Consider the following 19,630-nt stretch of genomic DNA (forward strand, 5'->3'; position numbering starts at 1 on the left):
GATTCCTCCTCCATGGGCTGCAGTCCTTCAGCATGGGTCCCCCACAGGGCCACAAGTCCTACCAGGACACCTATGCCAGGATGGTTTCCTCTCTCCCCGGGTCTGCAGGTCCCTGACAGGACCCTGCTCCAGCACGGATTTCCCACAAGTTCACAGCCCTCTTTTGGGCATCCACCTGCTCCAGCATAGGTTTCCTCTGTGGTCTGCAGGTAGATCTCTTCATCCCCATGATCCTCCATGGGCTGCAGGGGGATAGCCTGCTTCACTATGGTCTTAACCACAGGCTGCAGAGGAATCTCAGCTCTGGGGCCTGAAGCACCTCCTCCCCCTCCTTCTCCACTGGCCTGGGGGTACACGGAGTTGTTCCTCTCACATATTCTCACTCGACTCTTCTTTGGCTGCAATTACATCTGCACAATAACTTCTTTTTCCTTCTTAAATATGTTATCGCAGAGGCATTACCAGTGTTTCTGGTTGGCCTGTCCTTGGCCAGCAGTGTGTCCATCCTGGAGCAGGCTGGCATTGGCTCTGCTGGACATGGAGTAAGCTTCTAGCAGTTTCTCAGAGAAGCCACCCCTACAGCCCTCCGCACTACCAAAACCTGGCCAAGCAAACCCAATACACCTCCTCTGGACTTGCTCCAGCAGGTCCACATCCTTCTTATGGTGGGGGCCCCAGAGCAGGACACAGTACTCCAGGTGGGGTGTCATAAGAGTGGAGTAGAGGGGGAAAATCACCTCCCTTGACCTGCTGGCCATGCTGCTTTTGATGCAGCCCTGGGTACAGTTGACTTTCTGGGCTGCAAGTGCACATTGCTGGCTGATGTCGAGCTTCTCTTCCACCAACACCCCCGCATCATTCTCGCCAGAGCTAATCTTGATCCATTCTCTGCCCAGCCTGTATTTGTGCTTGAGATTTCACTGACCCAGGTGCAGGACCTTGCACTTGGCCCTGTTGAACTTCATGAGATTGCTTTTGCACAGGACCACACCTCAAGCTTTCCAAGGTCCCTCTGGATGGCATCCCTTCCCTCCAGCATGTTGGCTGTACTACACAACTCAGTGCTCTCGTCAAACCTGCTGAAGGTGCTCTCAAACCCACTGTCCATACTGCTGATAAAGATGTTAAATGGTGCTGGTCCCAATACTGATCCCTGAGGAATGCCACTTGTCATCATGCTCCTCTGAAATCCCCCTCCTTCTGCAGCCCCTGAGGGGGTCAGGCTGACTAGGGACTGAGGAGTGAAACAGCAATTTTCACCCCTCTCCACACACACTCTTCCCTGTCTGTTTGTAGCCCTTACACTCATGCTCAGAACCCCACAGGGCACAGGAGCTTTGCCTCCACTGAGCAAGGAGCAGTTTTAGGGCACTGAGCAGAGCAGGTCCAGCCTTTGGTCAAAGCAGAAGGGGTATGGGTGTTCAGCTGCAATGGTAAAAATGTAAAAGGAGAAAGCATTGATGTGTAAGTCAAAATCAAGTCCACAATATCTAAGACTGGGAGTCCTAAGAGGTTCTTCCTGAGAAAACCTAAATCCACTGCATGCTCAGCGGGGAGAGGGCAGGGGGGAGCTTTTTAAATACAAGTCTGAGGTATCCTGTTATTGAAACCTTTAAGCTGCAGAGGAGATCTTTGCAGTGTGAGGTGTAGTTTCATACCCATTACGGTCCAGCAGAATGCTAAATATTTGAGGGCATGTAAAGTTATCATAAAGTGGCTTTTATTTGCCATTACACCTGGCTTTCTGGAAGCATCTCTTCATCATGGAAATGTTCCCAATGCCATTTATATTACAGCCTGACAAGAGGTCGGTTTTATGTTTTATATTCTTCTCCTGAGCTGTGGTTTTAGAACCAGCACTTACCAGAGCAGAGATAGGAAGAAAGCTGGACCATTTACAGACAGCATACATGGTATTAATGAAACTGCTTACCTAGACAGATATAGGAATTGCCACAATGACACTTAAAAATGGTCAGCTGAATTTAGTTCTATGTCTCTAATAGCATCCTATGCTAGATGGATTAAAAAAGAGGCATAAAAAACCTGAGGTGTGCCAATATGTTTTCATTTAGTCAATTCATTGAATGATCCCACTGGGAATTAATTCTTTATTTTATTGCACAAAATTATTTTAGTTAGCAAACAGTAACATAAGCTAAAAAAAAGAACAAAAATCCCTCTATTTTTCATACCATATTCTTAGCATACAACCCAGCCATATGGGATCCACAAAAAAAAAGAATGCTCCTTTCAGAGGACACATATTGATTATCTGGGGTGCTTTAGCTTTTACTTTTGTGCTTTTCACTACGTCTTTTCTGGTGATATTTACTTCTGCACTCCAGGCAAGGATAGTTCAAAAAATCCGGGGAACCAAGGTGTGAGAACAGAAGTTGGTATCACCATTACTGACAAACTACATGGATTCAGCAGCAGCCCCAGTCTGGATACCAAATATCTGGGCTTGGCCATCTGAGCTGTCTTGGTGAGGTGAGAGCTGTGTACAGTTTTCTCTTGTGCTAGCATGGATTTGATACAGAAAGAATTCTGGGGCCCTTTGTTTACAGCTGACCAAAAGCATAAAAAGAGAAGGGGGAAGAAGGCAGGATATCTGTCTTGCAGCGTAGCACCCAAAAATCATGAATCAGCTCTCTTTTCCCTCTTTCCCCATTCACTATAAGGAATTAAACCCCAAGCTATTTTAGCAAGTAGCAGGCCAGGTCTTTTTATAAGCCTCTCCTACCTGGGCATCCAGGTGTGCATTTCACAGTTTCCTTCATATGTAGCTAGAAACATCCTTGCTGAGAAAGGAAGATGAAATGACGAATTGACTGGTATGTGCTCTGTTCCCATGATTTTCATAAATCCACATGAATGCAGATACTGGTGTTACCTGGGGGCTTGTGGCCCAATAAAAGTGCACGGGAGGAAGAAGAATATGGGGGGAAAGGGCAGGGAAGTGGCTGATACCTGTTGCTGTCCCTCAGACTTGGCAGTGGCTCAGTGGCTGCTTGAGGATAAAACCCAAGTTCACCTTTAGTCTGATTTCATCTTTGATATTTCCTGACTCTCTTTCAATAATATGTTCACCTTTTGAGTTTACACAGCCAAAAAGATGTGTGTTCCCCAAAAATCATGGGACATAATGGTTTCTTAGAATAATTTTTTACCTCTCCCTAAGCACCAGTGGGTTTTTGCTCAAAAGGTTTCCATGGTCAGCACAGCTGCTGGGCAGAGATGGGTCATGTGTTGTATTAAAGCTCAGAGGACCTTTGCCAGCCCCCACCAGAATCTTCATTATGAATTTCAAAGTCTTGCTAGCAACCTGCATTAATCAGTTATCCCTGTACCTTGCCTGAAATGTACCTTGCCTGCAATTCCCACAGGGAGACTGAGCCAAAGTCTTGCTAAGACAGTAAGGTGATACCTTATCCAGTACAACAGTGAGCTGATTCTCTGTTATGTCTGACAACCACCACAATTCAGCATTCACCTTACAAGTCACTTCTCCCCGCAATTAAAAGAGGAAAACACAGGTTCCTAATTGCTCTTTGACACACCACACAGATCTCCATTCACCCAAGATTTATGTTAAAATCTTCTACAACTACTTTAAAAAAATCCTGTCAATTAACTAATTTCTGGTATTTCCAAATAACAAATTTTCTATCTGATTTAGCTTTGCCCCACATTATCTAATTAGATCACCTAATGGAAATTGTCATTCTACTCTAAGTTTAACAGAGATGTCTGAGCAGAGCTCTCAAAGGAGAGGTGCAGCTTGGAGGGGGTCACAGTACCATGGAAAAGCTCACCATGTTGCATTGTATGTGGAGTAACGTACTTCAAGTTCAAAAGAACATGGCTTTAGCATAGCAACTTGCATGGCTGGCAAAATCAATGCTTCCTGCTTCTAAGTTACATTAAAAGAGGTAAAAAAGTGCAATAAAAATTCACATTTTCCATATAAAAACTGGTTTCTTTGTTGGCAGCCGTGTGACTATGAACAGGGAAGGCAGAGTGCAGGGTAAATGCAATCAATGCCTGTGAGCCAGAGTCACTTGGATAATAGCTATCCAGCTGGTGAAGAAATGAGAAACATCAATCTAAGGTACCTTAACTACATTTTAAAGCAGAAAGATACCTGTAGACCCTCAGGTACACTTCAAGAGGAAGGGCTTGTATTTTTGCATGTTTGGTTGTTGTGCTGTAGGATAGCAGACATTTCTCTGTGCAACTTAGCCTGAGGACAGCCAATACCCCTTTGAAAACTTTGAAGTTTGGGGTTGGTTCTCTGTGAAATGATATAAAGGACAAAAAGAGTGTTAACAGTCTAAGGAAAGAAGGAGGGTGGCATGGAGAGAAGCAACATTAACTGAGAGCTTGGAGTAACAGAAAGAAACATGCTTTAGAAAATTTAAATATAGTAGCACATTGTCTCAGCCCATTCCCTTGCTAGAACATTAGGCTGAACCTCTTTTTTGTTGCAGGTGGTTTTCAGGAGGGTAGGCTTTGTTGTTTGTTGTTTTTTTTAAAGAAGCTGGTAAAACAGAACTGATAAATGAAATGAAAAATCATTTCTTCCAACTTAAATGCAGCCTATTATTAATACCCAGGTCTGACTCACAGTACAGGAAATACATTTTAATCCTCTCAGGCTATTGTGACAGTCACGATGAGCACTGAAGCACAGACACTGACGTGGGCCGAGCTGCGGTGGACCCGCGTACCACCATTCATTCACCTATGGAGAAATGTAAAATGTACTGCCGGCTAAGGCAGGTGAGGCAGCCAATTTAAGATGTGGTTTTAAGCAGTTCTAAATGCATTTCATCTTTTAAAAGCAGATCTGAGTTAAGGCTCTGGTGTAGCAACAAAAAGCTTCACGTCAAAAGTCAATAATTTTCTGCCATTTCTGATTGCTGATTTGAGAGCAGCAAACAACTGATGTCAAAGTTTAAATGTTTCAGATGAATGCATTAAAAGCAAGTCAACATTTCTGATTGATCTGATTATTTAACGTTAACTCTTCCTCCTTAGAAAAAGCTGACCATACCAAAAAGTGTCCAAACCTCTGGACTATTCAATTAATAAAGTTTATTTCCTGGTTTAGATGACTTAATTAGAATCCACCTTCAAGGTTTATAATGCAATGAAACAAGTACTGGAGCTATTGTCTAAAAAATAGACTCTGTGTCACTACTGATGGAACAGGATTTGTAAAAGGGCATGTGGAAAGACAGTATTTCCAGCTGACTTCAGTGGGAAGATAGCTGAACCAGAGTAATCATCAGAAACACAGCAATGTGAATGAATAGGTATAGTCAAGAAAATCATCCCTGGCAGAATAGTTTGGATCATAAATGCAGAATAACATCAAATTGCAGTCCTTCTTTTCTTCCATATAAAAGAAAGCAAAACAAGAACAGAAAGTAAAAAGATGCTTTTCAAAGGAAAAAAGCTTAAAAAGGGGAAGAAATTCATTATTGTGAGGGTGGTGAGAAACTGGAACAGGTTGCCCAGAAAAGTGGCAGATGTCCCATCCCTGGAAGTGTTCAAGGCCAGAGTGGATTTTGAGCAATCTTGTCTAGTGGAAGGTGTCTCTGCCCAGGGCAGGGGTGCTGGAACGAAATGATCTTTGAGGTCCCTTCCATCCCAAACCTTTCTATGACTCTGAGAAAAAAGAACACAGGAACCTGTGGAAAAACAAATAAGAAAGCTCTACTGAAGAGCCAGTCACTTACTTAGCACAGAGTCTCCTAAACCCTCATTCTTATTTGATACTAACATATTTATTTGACAAAGAGCATTTCACACTCTTGTACCTCTGGGAGAGGCAGCCACTTTCCATCTTACCAGGAAAGTTGCTGTGGAAAGGCTATCATGGCTTTGTTCAGTATTAGTCACTGTCCACTCTATCTGCAAAGGCACCTCATGACTCTCCTGCTCACATCAGTTCTACTCCTTCAAAGGTGGAATGACTCCAGACACATTTCCACAGAACTTAGACACCTTGAGACTCACACCTGTAAGGCAGAGACATGGACACCCTCGGCAGCCCACAGCCCAGGACCTTCTATCCAGTGCAAGGGAAAATGAGATAAAGAAAGAATCCTTAAATCTTCTGAGCTGACCACTATTCTTTGTGAGAGTTTGTAATGTGGATCCTAAATCCATAAAGTTTATTGTGAATTTAGGTGCAATCATATGGCTAAAGGTGGTCCATGGTATTTTCCCATGCATTTAAGCAGCTGGGGCTCATTAGGAATTAGATAATGTGTTTTAAAAATCCCACTGCTCCTCCATCTGCATGACTGGGCATCTAGCAAATCTAGGACAGGAAATAAGCCTGTCGTCACACACCATACACTAACCTTTCTAAAATGCAGGTCCAACCTTACCTTTAACACATCTCTAAACAACTAGCCATAATAATCTCAGAACAGGCTAAAAATCATGCACGACAGTTATCTCCAGCCAGTTTCTCCCATTCAGAGCATACCTAGTTTCCACCACAGTCTAGTAGCCGTACCCTCAGTAATCAGCAACAATAGCTTGGCCCCAGGCTGAAGTTAAATCGAGTGGTCAGCTCACTCTGTACCCTCTTAACCGGATTGGCCTAGGGTATGCTTAAAATCTTGAATTTAATAAGAGTTTAGAGGGAGTTCATGTTCTGCAGCAAGTGCAAGACTGGAGCTGGGTGTTCATTACAAGCAGGTGGGAACTGCTTGTAGATACGGGCTAAATATAGCTTGGAAGGTCTCTGGGCCTGGCAAAGACTACGTCATTAGAGACAAGCAAATAACTTAGATAAGGGATATCTTAGCAAACACCCATATTAACTGGAAACAAGATAATGTTGCACTACCTGTTTTATAGCACATGCTTAATTGCTGTAATTGAAGAGTCTATAGGGGCAAGGCTGCAGGTGCTGTAGGACTATAACCTACTTACCATTTTATTTATGAGCACAAGTTTCCTTCCACTTTCTTTCTTTGCACATGGATGGAATATTTCTGTAGTCTAGGCTTTTTTTATTATGGTCTTACAGACTGGAGCACAATGAGCCCCATATCTGGAGTCTCCAGGTGCTGCTGTAATACAGATAAATAAATGACTGATAACAATACAGCCAGATAAATAAAATACACTGATCTGATATGAATTACTGCATTAGTTAGGTGACTTCCACTCAGTAGCACTTTCTTACTCAGTGTACTAACCCACCAAAACAAAGCAAGAGTATTTTAAAATTTTCACTACTGTGTGTTAAATTACTCATTGATAATTTTTAACAGGAAACCATTAATAAATATTAAACAGCCAGATCTGACATAATGTCAGATTGTGATGCGATAATACAGTATTTGTGAATTATTGACTGGAAGCTAGAAACTGATTTATAAAGCTGGGGCTCCTGAGAACTATCCCAGGCTCGTAAGCTGTCCCCAGGTGATAGATTTGGATTTAGTTTTCTGTATGGAAGCTCTTTTTTCTTTTCTTTACTCAACTCAGTCCTAGTCAGGCCACACCTGGAATACTGTGTTCGGTTTTGGTACGTGCTATCAAAAAAAAGATGTGGACGTGCTGGACACAAAGGAAAAGCTGAGACAACAGGGTTAGTTCAGCCTTGAGAAAAGGAGTCTTCGGAGTACCTTATCATCATGTTCCAGAATTTAAAGTGCAGCTAGTGAGAAGATGGAGTCCCTCTTTACAAGGAGTCACAAGGAAAAGACAGGGGGTAAAGGGTACAAGTTACTCTTTCAGAGATTCCAGTTGGACACGAGAGGAAAAATTTTCAGAATAAGAATCAGCCACTCATTTTTCACAATGAGAAGAATCTCCCCAGAGAAGTGGGAGATTGCTCAATGTGGGACACTTATGAGATTCAGCTGGACAGGTTGCTGGGCCATCTTGTCTATACCATGCTTTTACCAAGAAACGATGGACAAGGAACCTTGAGGTTCCTTTCCAACCTGGTATTCCATGATTCTGTGATTGATTCTGCTGGATTTTGATTTTAAATGTTTGTTGACTTTTAGTGGCTAATGGTCATCAGGTGATAACCAGCATGGCAGTGGGAAAAAAGATCCCATGTTGGATTTACACAGGCGCTTCTGAAGGTCATGTGGCCACGCAAGTGCACGTGCAATCCCTCAGGAAACACAGAGCAATGGTCAGTTCAGCTTAAAAATACCTCTCCCACGTGTGCTGAGTGCTGCGGGGCACCTCACTCTTAAGCACCAGGGTAAGGGGGCAGCAGAGCATCGGGAGGTGGCACAAACCACTTTGGAAAACATTTGATGCTGCAGCTAAAACTTGGTATTTATTTGCCATCTACCAAGTAAATCCCATCTCACCCCAACACACTGCAATGTGTTGGAGCAGCGCTGCCCACCCTGTACCATGATGGAGGGTCTTTTGATACAGAAAAATTTCAGAGCTGAAAGCATTGCAGTGGGCTAGGTTTGTAGGGGTGAAGAGAGAAAAGCATAGAGAGAATCTCCTATCCTAGAAGAGATGTGGGCTCATCTAGATTTCTTCCTTGGTTAAATCAAAGTTGGGCATAACTGTGATTTATATTACAGAAATTGCCAAAGGTAAAGGTGAACTGTCTTTTAAATGTTTTACACCTATCTGTGTACAAATCCACAACAAGTAAAGGAGAAAATACTATTGCCTACTTTTATGGTTCTTACTTCTTGTTTTTCCTGGTGCTTCCTCAGATTCTAACATAAAATTCAGCCTTTGTTTCAGAAACAAGGCTCTGTTTCTCACGATTAGAGAGAAAAAGATGAAAAGGTTAACCCTGAAGTCAAAATGCAGAAGCCATGCCATACAACTCCAGTATTCATCTTCATTACACAGCTCATTTTTTAAGTCTATCCTGTGATTTGGAGAGCTGATACAATATTTTCAATGTCCTGGCCTGTCAGGAGTGGTATATGAAGTACACAAGGAAGTACTAAGCACACTGGACTTCTATGGCAATATTGTGTCTACCCCAGAGAACAGAGGAAGATTTTAGAAAGAAAATAATAGCATGAAGTGGATAGATAAATATCATGTGAGTGTTTTGCCTTGCTTCTCTCTTTGCCAGCTCATGAGGTAATAAACCTGAATTTTTTTATGTTTTTCTAGCTTTTCTATACAGATGAGTGTTCTTGAAGTTCCAGAAAATTGAGGTAATTGAGCGGAACAGCTCAGCGTAAGCATTTAGCTTGCACTAATTCTCCTTTAACTCTTTCTTTCTCCACTAAGTCACATTTGTAATGATAGTACAAGTAACTTTAGTTTTTTATAATTATTGATACTATAATTCATATGGTCATTAGTTTATAGAGATACCAAGAATTAGCAGGAGATGTTGTATATCATATACCTCAATAACTTCCAATTTCGATTTTGATAATTACTCAAAGCAGAACTTTATGTGTGTTCTACCCCAACAGGTCCCAGCCTGTGGTGATGGCTCCTGGTAGCTCTAGCAACTTGTGGCCATCCTGGAGTCCCTGTGAACCTCACCGCCTACTGCTGTGGCTGGAAAAGGTTTATACCATTGGGGGCTCCAAACATTTTTGTGAACCTAGATTGGTCTTAAATTTCGCATGTAGCAGTGTGGAACCCATCACCAAGTCTGTAAGTCAAAGTAATGCTGCTAAAAGCTAAATTTGCCAATTCCAATAACACCCATGTGTTTTATGAAAAGAAAAACTACGTTATGCTTCACTGAAGACAGTGTGACCAAAAAGCTGGCCAGTCCTAGTAAGCTGGTAATGCTTTGCAAAAATATGTATAGAAACCTGGAACTTAATTGCACTGACGCATCTCTCCTGGGGACAACAGCCATGTGGAAACATTTGAAAAGCAGAAAGGAGATGTAAATACATTAAACCTTCACACTGATTCTTTTCCAGTTTGGAACTTTCTTATGTGCTGCTTTCTACAGTTTTTAGTCACAGTGTCTAAAGAAAAGAAGTTGTGTATCAGGAACCAAAGACCATGATTTATGTTATGCACAGTGTGGGTCCTGACCATACCGCAAGATACGTATCTGTGAACTAAAACCACTTAAGAACAAGGATAGTGTGCTGCCATTTTATCATGTTACTTTGAATAACAACTTTGAGTGTGTCTAAGTCCCCCATTTGGCTAGTGAGTAAATTTATAAAAATTAAAAAATAAGAAAATGAAAACGTGGATATAATTTGCCTTGCTCTTGTTCTGTGTACCTTGTCATGGTAAAAGAGAAACCATATGAGAGGCTCCACATGTGAGAGGCTCAGAGTGCAAGTACCTTACAAGGCCTTATGCAATGTTAGATGTCTCTTTTCTGGCATAAACAGTTGTAGTTATGTCTTGGTTTATGAGTTATTTTAGATAGTATTTTCTGCTACTTTGCATATTGCCAAAACAAAGATGTTACAACTGTTTCATTTAAAAGTACTAATTCAGGCTTACAGCCAAGCTTCAAACCAGTTTTGAGGAGTTAGCAGAATTAAGCAGTGACTTATTCCTTTGTATTTTGAAAATGCCATTAACTTTACTACATTTGTCAATGTGAGTGCATTCATTCTGAAAAATTGCCTCTCAGAACACTATTTTCCTAAGTTATGCAGTCTGTGATAAATTATTTTAACAGTTTTGCATAGATCAAGCATCTGAGATGAGTCTGAGGCCACAATAAATGATGTCTTTACAATAAATGATGTAATTACTATAATAACTGAGACACTATTGTTGTCCACACTACTTCAGTCTACAGGGAGGTTATAATTCAGTTTTAATAGTTTAAAACAATGCATTGTTATACCAATGACATGGTTGGTTCTTTTCATTAAGTATGTTATATTTTGGAATGCACAAATAATTTATTTAAATAAAGATATATACAAATATGATGAAGGAAAAACTCTACAGAATTCAGTACAATGGCTGCATGCATTGGGGATGATGCCATGATTTGCTTCATAGGCATGGAGTATGAACTGAAAACTAGGAAAAGTTTTGAAGGTGTGCTGAAAATTCCATCACCACATCGAAGGGTCTTCAAACCTGTAATACATTTTAGAGAATATGTATTTAAAAAAAAACATTAAACACATGGAAAACTCACTCTGGAAATACTCATCCCACTGATTGATTGAAAAGGCAGTCTACACAAGTACTTCACACTAGGTATCTAACTCCTAAGAGGCAGTATTATGAGAGACACATCCTGTTATTGAGTATTAAACATTTTCTTATCACTCCACAAGGAAGACAAAATCAGAAATATGCCATATCACATGTTTCTGTCATAAGAACTTACCTGTACTCAGGTCAAGGCACCTTTTTTTTTATTTTTCTTTTTAATCTTTACCTTCCTATTTTGTAACAAGTTTCTGTAAGAATCTCTCTAAAATTTCTTCATATGGTCAGGCATACACTTAGACTACAAAATATTTTGGGGAGTATTTTAGTCAGCAAAAGCAAAATGTCAAACCAGGCCAGCCAAGCTGAAGACAATTATTTAATTTATTAATATCCCAATATTTAGTTACAAAGTTCAGTTCCCAAGAACTCAGGAAGTATCTCTCTATGTCACTGATTAACTGAGTGCAATTTACATCTGCTCCTTAACTTGCTTCATATGTAACCATTTCTAAAACATTTACTTAATTTAAGCTCAGAATAATAGCAGCCTGCCTTTCATTCATTCAGCATGGTTTCCTCCATGAGGAAGGCTTAGGCAGTCGTGCTGCACCTGAGTATATCTGCTGTGTGTCCAGCTGCCCACTCCTGTGCAGTTCCCCTAACTTCCCCCCCAGCTTTCACACTCTCTGGACAATTTCAACCAAGTCGGGGTTTCAGATCTCAGAGATATTAAGCTCCCGATGTGCCATGAAACACAGGACTGGATAGAAAGAAGATTTAATTATGTCCTCACACGGAGGAAAAAGCTGGAGTGGAGTTCAGAATCCATACTGGGTTTTATCCTAGAAAACATATCCATAGGAAACTAGAAATCATTGTTCCCAATACTCCCATAACTGTCACTGATGAGTGACAAATACCACACTCAGTTTAAAGTGCCGTTACAGGGGGTATGAAACAAGAATCTGCTTCTCATCAATTCTTGCTCTCAAATGCAGACAAGCTGGTTATTTTGCTGATGAATTTTTGCTCCCCGGTGTGTTATAAATAGCATTATTGAAACAATAATAATAATCATGAAGTTTTGTTATGAAGAGGTGAAAATTACAGAGAATATTAGACTTTATACTACCCTGTGTGTTGCCTCAAATTCATGGCAGTGGAAATTTCCCATTATGTGAGGGCTCTGCCTTGTCATTACCAAACACAAAATAGTCTAATACATTTCACTGCACTCCATACAGTTTTTTAGATAAGCATCTGCAGAGAAAACTGCATCCCCACAGCTGCAGTTAGTCATCAAAACATAAGTCAACGGTCTCCCTATATGCAGAACCACAAGTTTCATGGAAAATGTCTCTGGATGACAGTGGAAAATTTTGGTTACCTTTCAGTGTCATGATCATGCCCTGAATTCAGTGCTACAGACTATTATGCTTAAGTACTTAACTAGTCTATTTGAGCCTTTACAGAACTGATGAGAGTGCATAGCACTTGCTTGTAGGCTCCTGAGATGACAATTGCATAAAATATTTATTTCTGCATTACAAGTATTACCAGCAAACTTCAGACTATCAGTAAAGGCTTAAACTGAGCTCATCTATGTTTGATTGTGAGTAAAATTAAAAGCAATATTTTCCTTCATGAGCCAAAACTCCCCCTGCATCTTACCTTTTCAACATACTTACTTTTCAGCTGTGTAAATTGTAGTCACTACTACAGTATCTTACATTACAGCTAAAGTGTCATTACCTAACTAGATAAATACATTATGTACATTTGAAATCCCTGTGTTGTTTGAAACACCACTGTTACTCTAAACCAAGTGCAAGTGGAAATATAAAAGCCTTTTTTCCCCTTTGTAAAATATTAGATACAAAGCCAATGTGAAATACTGTATTTTAAAGACAAGTCATAGCCACGCATTTGTGTATGAGTTAATGTATGAACATATTTACCACCTATGTGAGTATCAAATGAGTAGAAATATGTCATCCTTGGGGCTCTAATATGTAAGGAATCATCATCAAACATCAGCATACAATTTTGCATAATTAAGTCCAGAACGGGGCAAGTGCCTTGGGAATGCTTCCCTTCCTCCAAGTAACAGGTATGGCCTACTCCCAAAATCATGGAATATGGACTATATCATATTTGGTAAGACGTTTCTTGCACTCATAAATGGTGATATTTCTTTTTTAAAAAAGGAGTTAAAAAAGTTTTTTAAGGATATGTCTAACCAGCTATTGGTGGTATGTTTTTTTCTCTGTGAAACATATTTACTGATAACAAATTAAACCATTAAATCTAAATTAGAAGTGAAAGCCACCACAAAACCTCTTCATACATACCTGGATCTTGGAATGTTTTCTGTGCTTTCCCTCAACAAGAGGTCTGAGATCAGTGTATCTGGGCTTGATCTCTTTCCATATCTAAGGAAAAATTTTAAAAAGTTGCATTTTTGTATATGTCAGTTTTTACAAATGAAGACTAAGCACAGAACCATCAGTCTTTTTTTTTCCCCAGAAAAAGTAACAGAGAAGACATAAATACCACTTTTCAGCAAGTATTTTAACTTAACAATGTGGGGAAAACATTCATTCTTCAGTACTCTTCCCCCCCCCCCCCAAATTTTTCTACGTTTTTTCCATAATCATTTTACATTGTGGTATTGAGAAACTCTGAATATTTCTCACTCTGATGGCTGTTCCTGGATATTCTAGGACTTTGTACCTTACTGATGTGAGCATGGAGGAAGAGGGAAGAAGCTGTGCATGCCGTGACCTCCAAGCATGTCATTCTTGCTTACAAATCCATTTCCATCATCTCTTTAATTTTCTCATTGGTTTAAATGATACCCTATCCTTCATCAGAAATTATTCAGATGAGGAGTGAAATTCATCCATTAGGTTAATAGAAGAGAAAATCCAGTGTGCCATACTAGCCAAGGAATCAAATGAGATTTTTTTAAGATAATTAGTACATTTGGGGCTGCCCAACACATAGCACATTAGGTTGTCAAAACTGAGCTATCTCAGGGTAATCATCTTGAACTATGTGGCTATGGGAACAAAAACTTACTTATTCAGAGTTCTTCAATTAAATGGAATGTCATGGGCTACCTTTGTCCTAAACTTACACAGCAGCCAGCCTTCTATTTGCCTTTTTTTTTCCTAATTCTGTATACTGTACATTACTCAACAGTTAAAAGTACCACAACTTCTGTTTCTTGGGAAGGAATTCGATCTCTTTTCCTGAGAAAACAGAAGCAACAATGTCAGCCTGCTTGACAGACATTTCATCACTGTAAGGATTCATTAGCCTAAGAGTGATAACTATGAGCAAATGATCCCTCAGTTGGAAAGAATTAAGATCGCACTTTGCAACTTGTGTATGCAATTATTCTGAATCACAAAGTACATGAACAGCTTTCTTTCTTAATGTCACTTGAGTGAAATTCTGACTCCAGAGAAAAAGGTGTAAAGACTTACATTACTATCCAGTGACCACAGTCATTTCAGTGATCTACATTTGGCAGAAAACAAACAAACAAACAAAACCTTCCCAAACTACATTTAAAAAGCTAGCAGTTTTAACTGTTGATTACATAACTTCTTGAAAAGTGGAAACATATCTCACTTTTCAATCATTTTATTCAACTCTTTGTAGTTTTGCATCACCTTAATCATTTTAGTGCATCACCTGTGCTCCAGAAAGACAAACCAGCAGTTTCAGAAAGTTAAGGTAAAATTCTTAATCTAAGCAGATTGAAAGCAGGTATTTGAAAAGAACCAGAAATTTACCACAGTAAAATGCTATTACAACAGTGCAATCAGGCATGATGCTGAATCAAATACCTTGCACTCCAGCACCACAAAGGGATTTCTTTCTTTCTAGTTCCCTACTCTGATTAATACGGATGTGACCTGCAGTTCAACTGAGGAGGAATCTAATTTTCCATTATGTTAAAGAAATTGATTTAACAGATCAACAACTTGCTCTAATAGCTCACACTTGGACAAAACTCCCACGAATCTCTCAGAAAGTTTTGTCTGAGTAAGAAATAGGAAACAACCACCTGGAGTGCAGAGATTAGCTCAAATAATGAAGATGACTGTGTTAGGGAGATATCTTTTATATGAGTTCCTTTAGCCTCTTGGCTAGACTAGCACTGCTACCTGTGCTTGTGCTGCATGGATCCACCTTGTCCTCACACAGCGAAGCTGCACACAAGGTGTTCACTGACTGCAACCAACTGGGCTGGCCAAAGAATAGTCATTCTTCCTGTGACAGGAAGATGCCGGAGTCTCCTGTCTACCCTGGAATATTGCGCCTGGGAAACAACCATGCTACAGACATACTAAATAGAGGCAAAAGATCTCCCTTGTCAAAGTCAGTCTCTTCTTTCTGATGCAAATGACTTGAGAGATCTTTGCTCCACTCCAGCTGCTTCATGCTTTGTCTCCTTGTCTACCCTGCCCAGCTCTGAGATAACAAGAACACAGAAAGCCAGACTCTTATCTTCTGTTTGGGAAACACTTTTATCAAATATCATGGGTTTTTTTAAAGGACAAGGCTTGAAAGCCAGGTGAAAATACCTGGTTAGTTTTTATGTTCAGTTTGAGACATCAAGGCCTATTTTGGGGCATGCTGATAACTCACAGCTCTAGCTGAAGTCAAAGAGATCTGAGGAGTAAACACACTTGTTCTGATTAGAGACATATTATTGCAGACTCAGCAAAATCTCAAAGCTTCCTATGAAAACTTGGGTCGTGGGAGTCAAATCCCAATGTCCAAGGCTGGCAACAGGAGCTGAGGGATCTCAGAAAGATGTGTGTCTGATTCAGAAAACTGCCAAGAAACCAAAGCTCTTGAGAGCTGCTCCCTTCCCCATCAAAGGGTGTTGACATGAAGCAGGAGCATCAGCACTGCCCAAGTCAGACACCCTTCCAGATACTCTCTGCTCTGTCTATAGTTCAAGCCATTTCCAGCAGGAATGGCCTTACTGTTTTGCTACAGCACAGAAGAGTCACGGATTCATGAACAAGCTACAAAGGACAATGAAAGAAGGTGGCCTGTTCTCAAGAGGGAGTACAGGTAGTAGCAAGTAACAGAAGAAGGAGTGATTCAAGTAAAAATGGGCTGTGAAAAAAGCTACCTGAACAGTGTGGTAGAGGGATATGAGGCAAGACCACAGGATGGTTTGGGAGACAGAGGTGGAACTAATCCAAAGACACACAGACATCTATAGTGCAGGAGTCTGCATCTGTGCTGGTCATCTTGAGTTCTCTTTCAAGTCATAAAGACTGTCACACAAGGAACAAGGGATCTCATCAGAAACAAGAATCCTGAAACAGGCCTGGTGACCTGCATCACACCAGTACCTGTTTCCCTCAGCTAACCTCAAAGGGATATAAAAGCTGACACTGATGTCTAAAGCTAAGTAAGATGAATCTGAAGGAGAAGGATTTCAAAGGAGAGTGGGAGCAAAACAGCCAGACTGGCAGGGTCTAAAGACAAGAAGAGAAAGATGGTCTGGAAGGAAGAAGTTTCATGGGAGCTGAGGTGAAGACCCTGTGGGTCACAGTAGCTCGGAGGGAAATGGCACTCAAATGCTTGGGTCAAGCCAGAAGCAGAAGGCAGGAAGATGAGCCAGGAGGTTATTCATAATCACAGAAACACCAAATAAGGCAGGACAGATGAACCTGAAGAGAAAAAAAAAAAATCTCCTCATCTTCTCCTTTGCCAACATGCTCTTACTGCTTCATCTCACTGGCTACAGGCACCAGGTGAGAGGGCAACAGCTTGCTCATTCACCCTCAGCAGGACCAGGAGAACCCCTGGACACCTTGTCTCCCCCCCGTCACAGTACTATGCACAAAAAGCAGAAGTAAAAAGCTGTAAAAAGAGAGAAAACTTTGAGCACATCTGCTGAAACCAACAAAACAACCAGTCCAAAGTGCTTCAAAAATTATTGATTTATTTTGCAAATGACTGTGTCGCTGCCGAAAAAGGGAACCTCCAGGAGCTCAGTTAAGCTTTCCAAAGGGAGGAGGTAATTGCTTTATTTCTGGACTGTTAATTCACCACACAGTGGAAACAGTGTACCTTTTTGGATTTTCAGTTAACCTATGTAGTCAAGTTTTAAATGTGTATCACTAAGTTGTCATTGTAGTGCTTTTTTCTGCCAACTTTCTTATACTTCTAGGTCAATTCTGTTCCTTTAAATATGAGGATGGGTAGGAAATCTGGGCAAAATCTAAAGAACAAAATTTAAATTTTATCCATCAGCAACAATCACTATTTCACTTCATTTCAGACCCCAAATCCACACATAAGAATTAAACCAGTCTCAATCTCTGAGTTGTATAGGTACAAACCAGAAAATAGGGGGAAAAAAGCTACACAGTCAACATTAAAGCAAGCATACAGGGCACACACCAGAAGTGGTGTTTGAATAGAGAAAGGAGGGTTTGTTTGGTTGGGTTTGGATTTGTTTTGTTTCTAAATATGACCTGGCTTTGGACAGGAGCCACCTTTGAAACGGAAGATGAAAGAAGAAAAGAAGGGATGAAAGATCAGCCTGGAGATCCCACCACATGCAAGAGAAAAGGGTAGCAGAGGCAGAACTCGAGGATCAGATTATTTTAGCAGTAATCTAGACAAAAAGTTATCTGAGCAGTCTGCCATCCAGAACCATGCCATACACATGTGCGATCTGTGAATATTGCTTTAAAAGTTCAGGACTGAAGAACTGTATTTCTATCAGCATCTTCATCTGTCTTACACTATTAGTGCACTGGCAGACAATGTTATGGACTTGCTGAGAAAGGCCTCAGTTACACGATAGCCTCCCTTCTAATTTAATTCTTCAGAGTTCTAGAGGGACAAATGAATGCCTAATTTTAGACCTCTCATCTGGTTTTGATATTAACAAATAGATAAATACGTCAAAACTCTTCTGGGTCACACATTGCTGTGGTACCTCAGGGGAAACTTCTCTCAATCTCAGTCTAAGTGGACAGATGCTTCCAAAGAAGATGATTTTTTATAATAATTTGTCAGGGTTTTTTTTCAGACTGAGCCTTTACTTCTACTTTAACAAGCACAGTCAAAACCAGAAAGCTGGTTTAGAGCCAGGTAGGCTTGGGTTCACACTCTTTTCTCTTTCAGATTGGGCTTGAGTTCTTATTTGTGATCTTGAGAGAGATTTTTGTTAGGACTAGTGGGTTTTTTTGGCAACCACAGCTGGAATAGGTAGCTGGCAAACCACAAAGCATCTGGACTATTACGTTTTCTCAGAGGGCACTTTTTCTCATGAAAACCTTCACCTGAATGAGTGGCAGCAACAGAAGTGGAAAACTGCTCCTACTGCCCTGTCTAGCTTTCCCTGGTTCCCAGGTTAGTTATGTTTTCTTTCCCTTTTGGGGGGGGCTCTCCCCATGCATGCCCTGTGGTTCCTGTTCCTGATGGCCAGCCTGTTTGAGCTAGGAAAAGCTGATAGCAGAGGTAGCGTGGACACCCCTCCCTCTACTGACAACTTGAATGGTGGAAATTCAGCTCCAGACCCAGAGGCAATTCAGGGGCTCGTGGGTGTTGCTCTCTAAAGGGAATCTCTACAACCACGTCCTTCTCCGTGTGGGTTGGGAAAGCAAGGAAAGACACCCAGTGAGAGGGGGCACCCCACCTTCCTCCCCTGAGCCTCGACAAGGAAAAATTTGCCCGGGGAGCAGGAGAAGGGGGGGATGTCTGCCGTCCCGCTTTGCCTACCTCTGCCTGGTGATGAGGTTGATGTAGTGCCTCAGCGCCGAGTAGTATCTGGCCATGTCCTCTGCGGGGGCGTCCTCGCCGGGGCTGTCCGGTTTGGATGGGTACGCCTCTGCCAGCGTCCCCAGGCAGACCAGCAGCGACAGGGCGAAAGTCAGCACCGACACCCACAGCCTCACGGTGCCCTGCATCTGCATGGCGGGGCGGGATGGAGGGGAGCCGTCGTCAGCACCTGCCCCGACGGCGGGAGCAGCGCGGCCAAACCAGCGCAGCCCCTGGCCGGTCCCGGCCGCCCCACGTCCCCCGCTTCGTCCCCATTCCCATTCCCGTGCCCGCCCCGTCGCGGCACTCACGGCAGTGGTTGCAGCGGAGCGGTTCCCGGCTCGGCGAGGCGTCTGCCCGTGCGTCGGGGCTCCCGAGTGCGGGGCTCCGCGCCTCGCCGGGGTGTTTTAAGGCTTCCCCAGCAGGCAGGAGGGGCCTCGGGCGATCACGCCTCGCCAGCTCCGATCCCCCACGCCCCGCTCCGCCTGCCCCGGCCCCGGGAGGGGCACCGCGGCCGCGGCCGGGCGGGGCCGGGCGGCACCGAGGGGGGGTCGCTGCCTTAGCCCCCGCCGCGGCCCCCGCACCGCCCCCGCCGCCCCGGCGGGTCCCACCCGCGGGCTGCCCCCGGACTCTGCCCCCGGGCTCTGTAGGCGGCTCTGCGTGTCCAGCCGTGGGAGCCCGG

At 42.2% G+C, this 19,630-nt stretch overlaps 1 protein-coding gene across 1 annotated transcript; it reads right to left on the bottom strand.

Moving 5' to 3' along the window:
- Positions 1 to 10,769: 10,769 nt before the first annotated feature.
- On the bottom strand, positions 10,770 to 19,399 carry NPY (neuropeptide Y). The gene is made up of 4 exons (XM_064674792.1): positions 19,260 to 19,399; positions 18,910 to 19,097; positions 13,491 to 13,571; positions 10,770 to 11,058 (listed from the first exon to the last, which is right to left on the bottom strand). The coding sequence occupies exons 2-4, from the start codon at positions 19,095 to 19,097 to the stop codon at positions 11,034 to 11,036; spliced, it is 294 nt and encodes a 97-aa protein (XP_064530862.1). The 5' UTR covers positions 19,260 to 19,399; the 3' UTR covers positions 10,770 to 11,033.
- Positions 19,400 to 19,630: the final 231 nt, after the last annotated feature.

Source organism: Pseudopipra pipra, chromosome 1, assembly GCF_036250125.1.
Source record: "Pseudopipra pipra isolate bDixPip1 chromosome 1, bDixPip1.hap1, whole genome shotgun sequence".
Taxonomy (NCBI): Eukaryota; Metazoa; Chordata; class Aves; order Passeriformes; family Pipridae; genus Pseudopipra; species Pseudopipra pipra.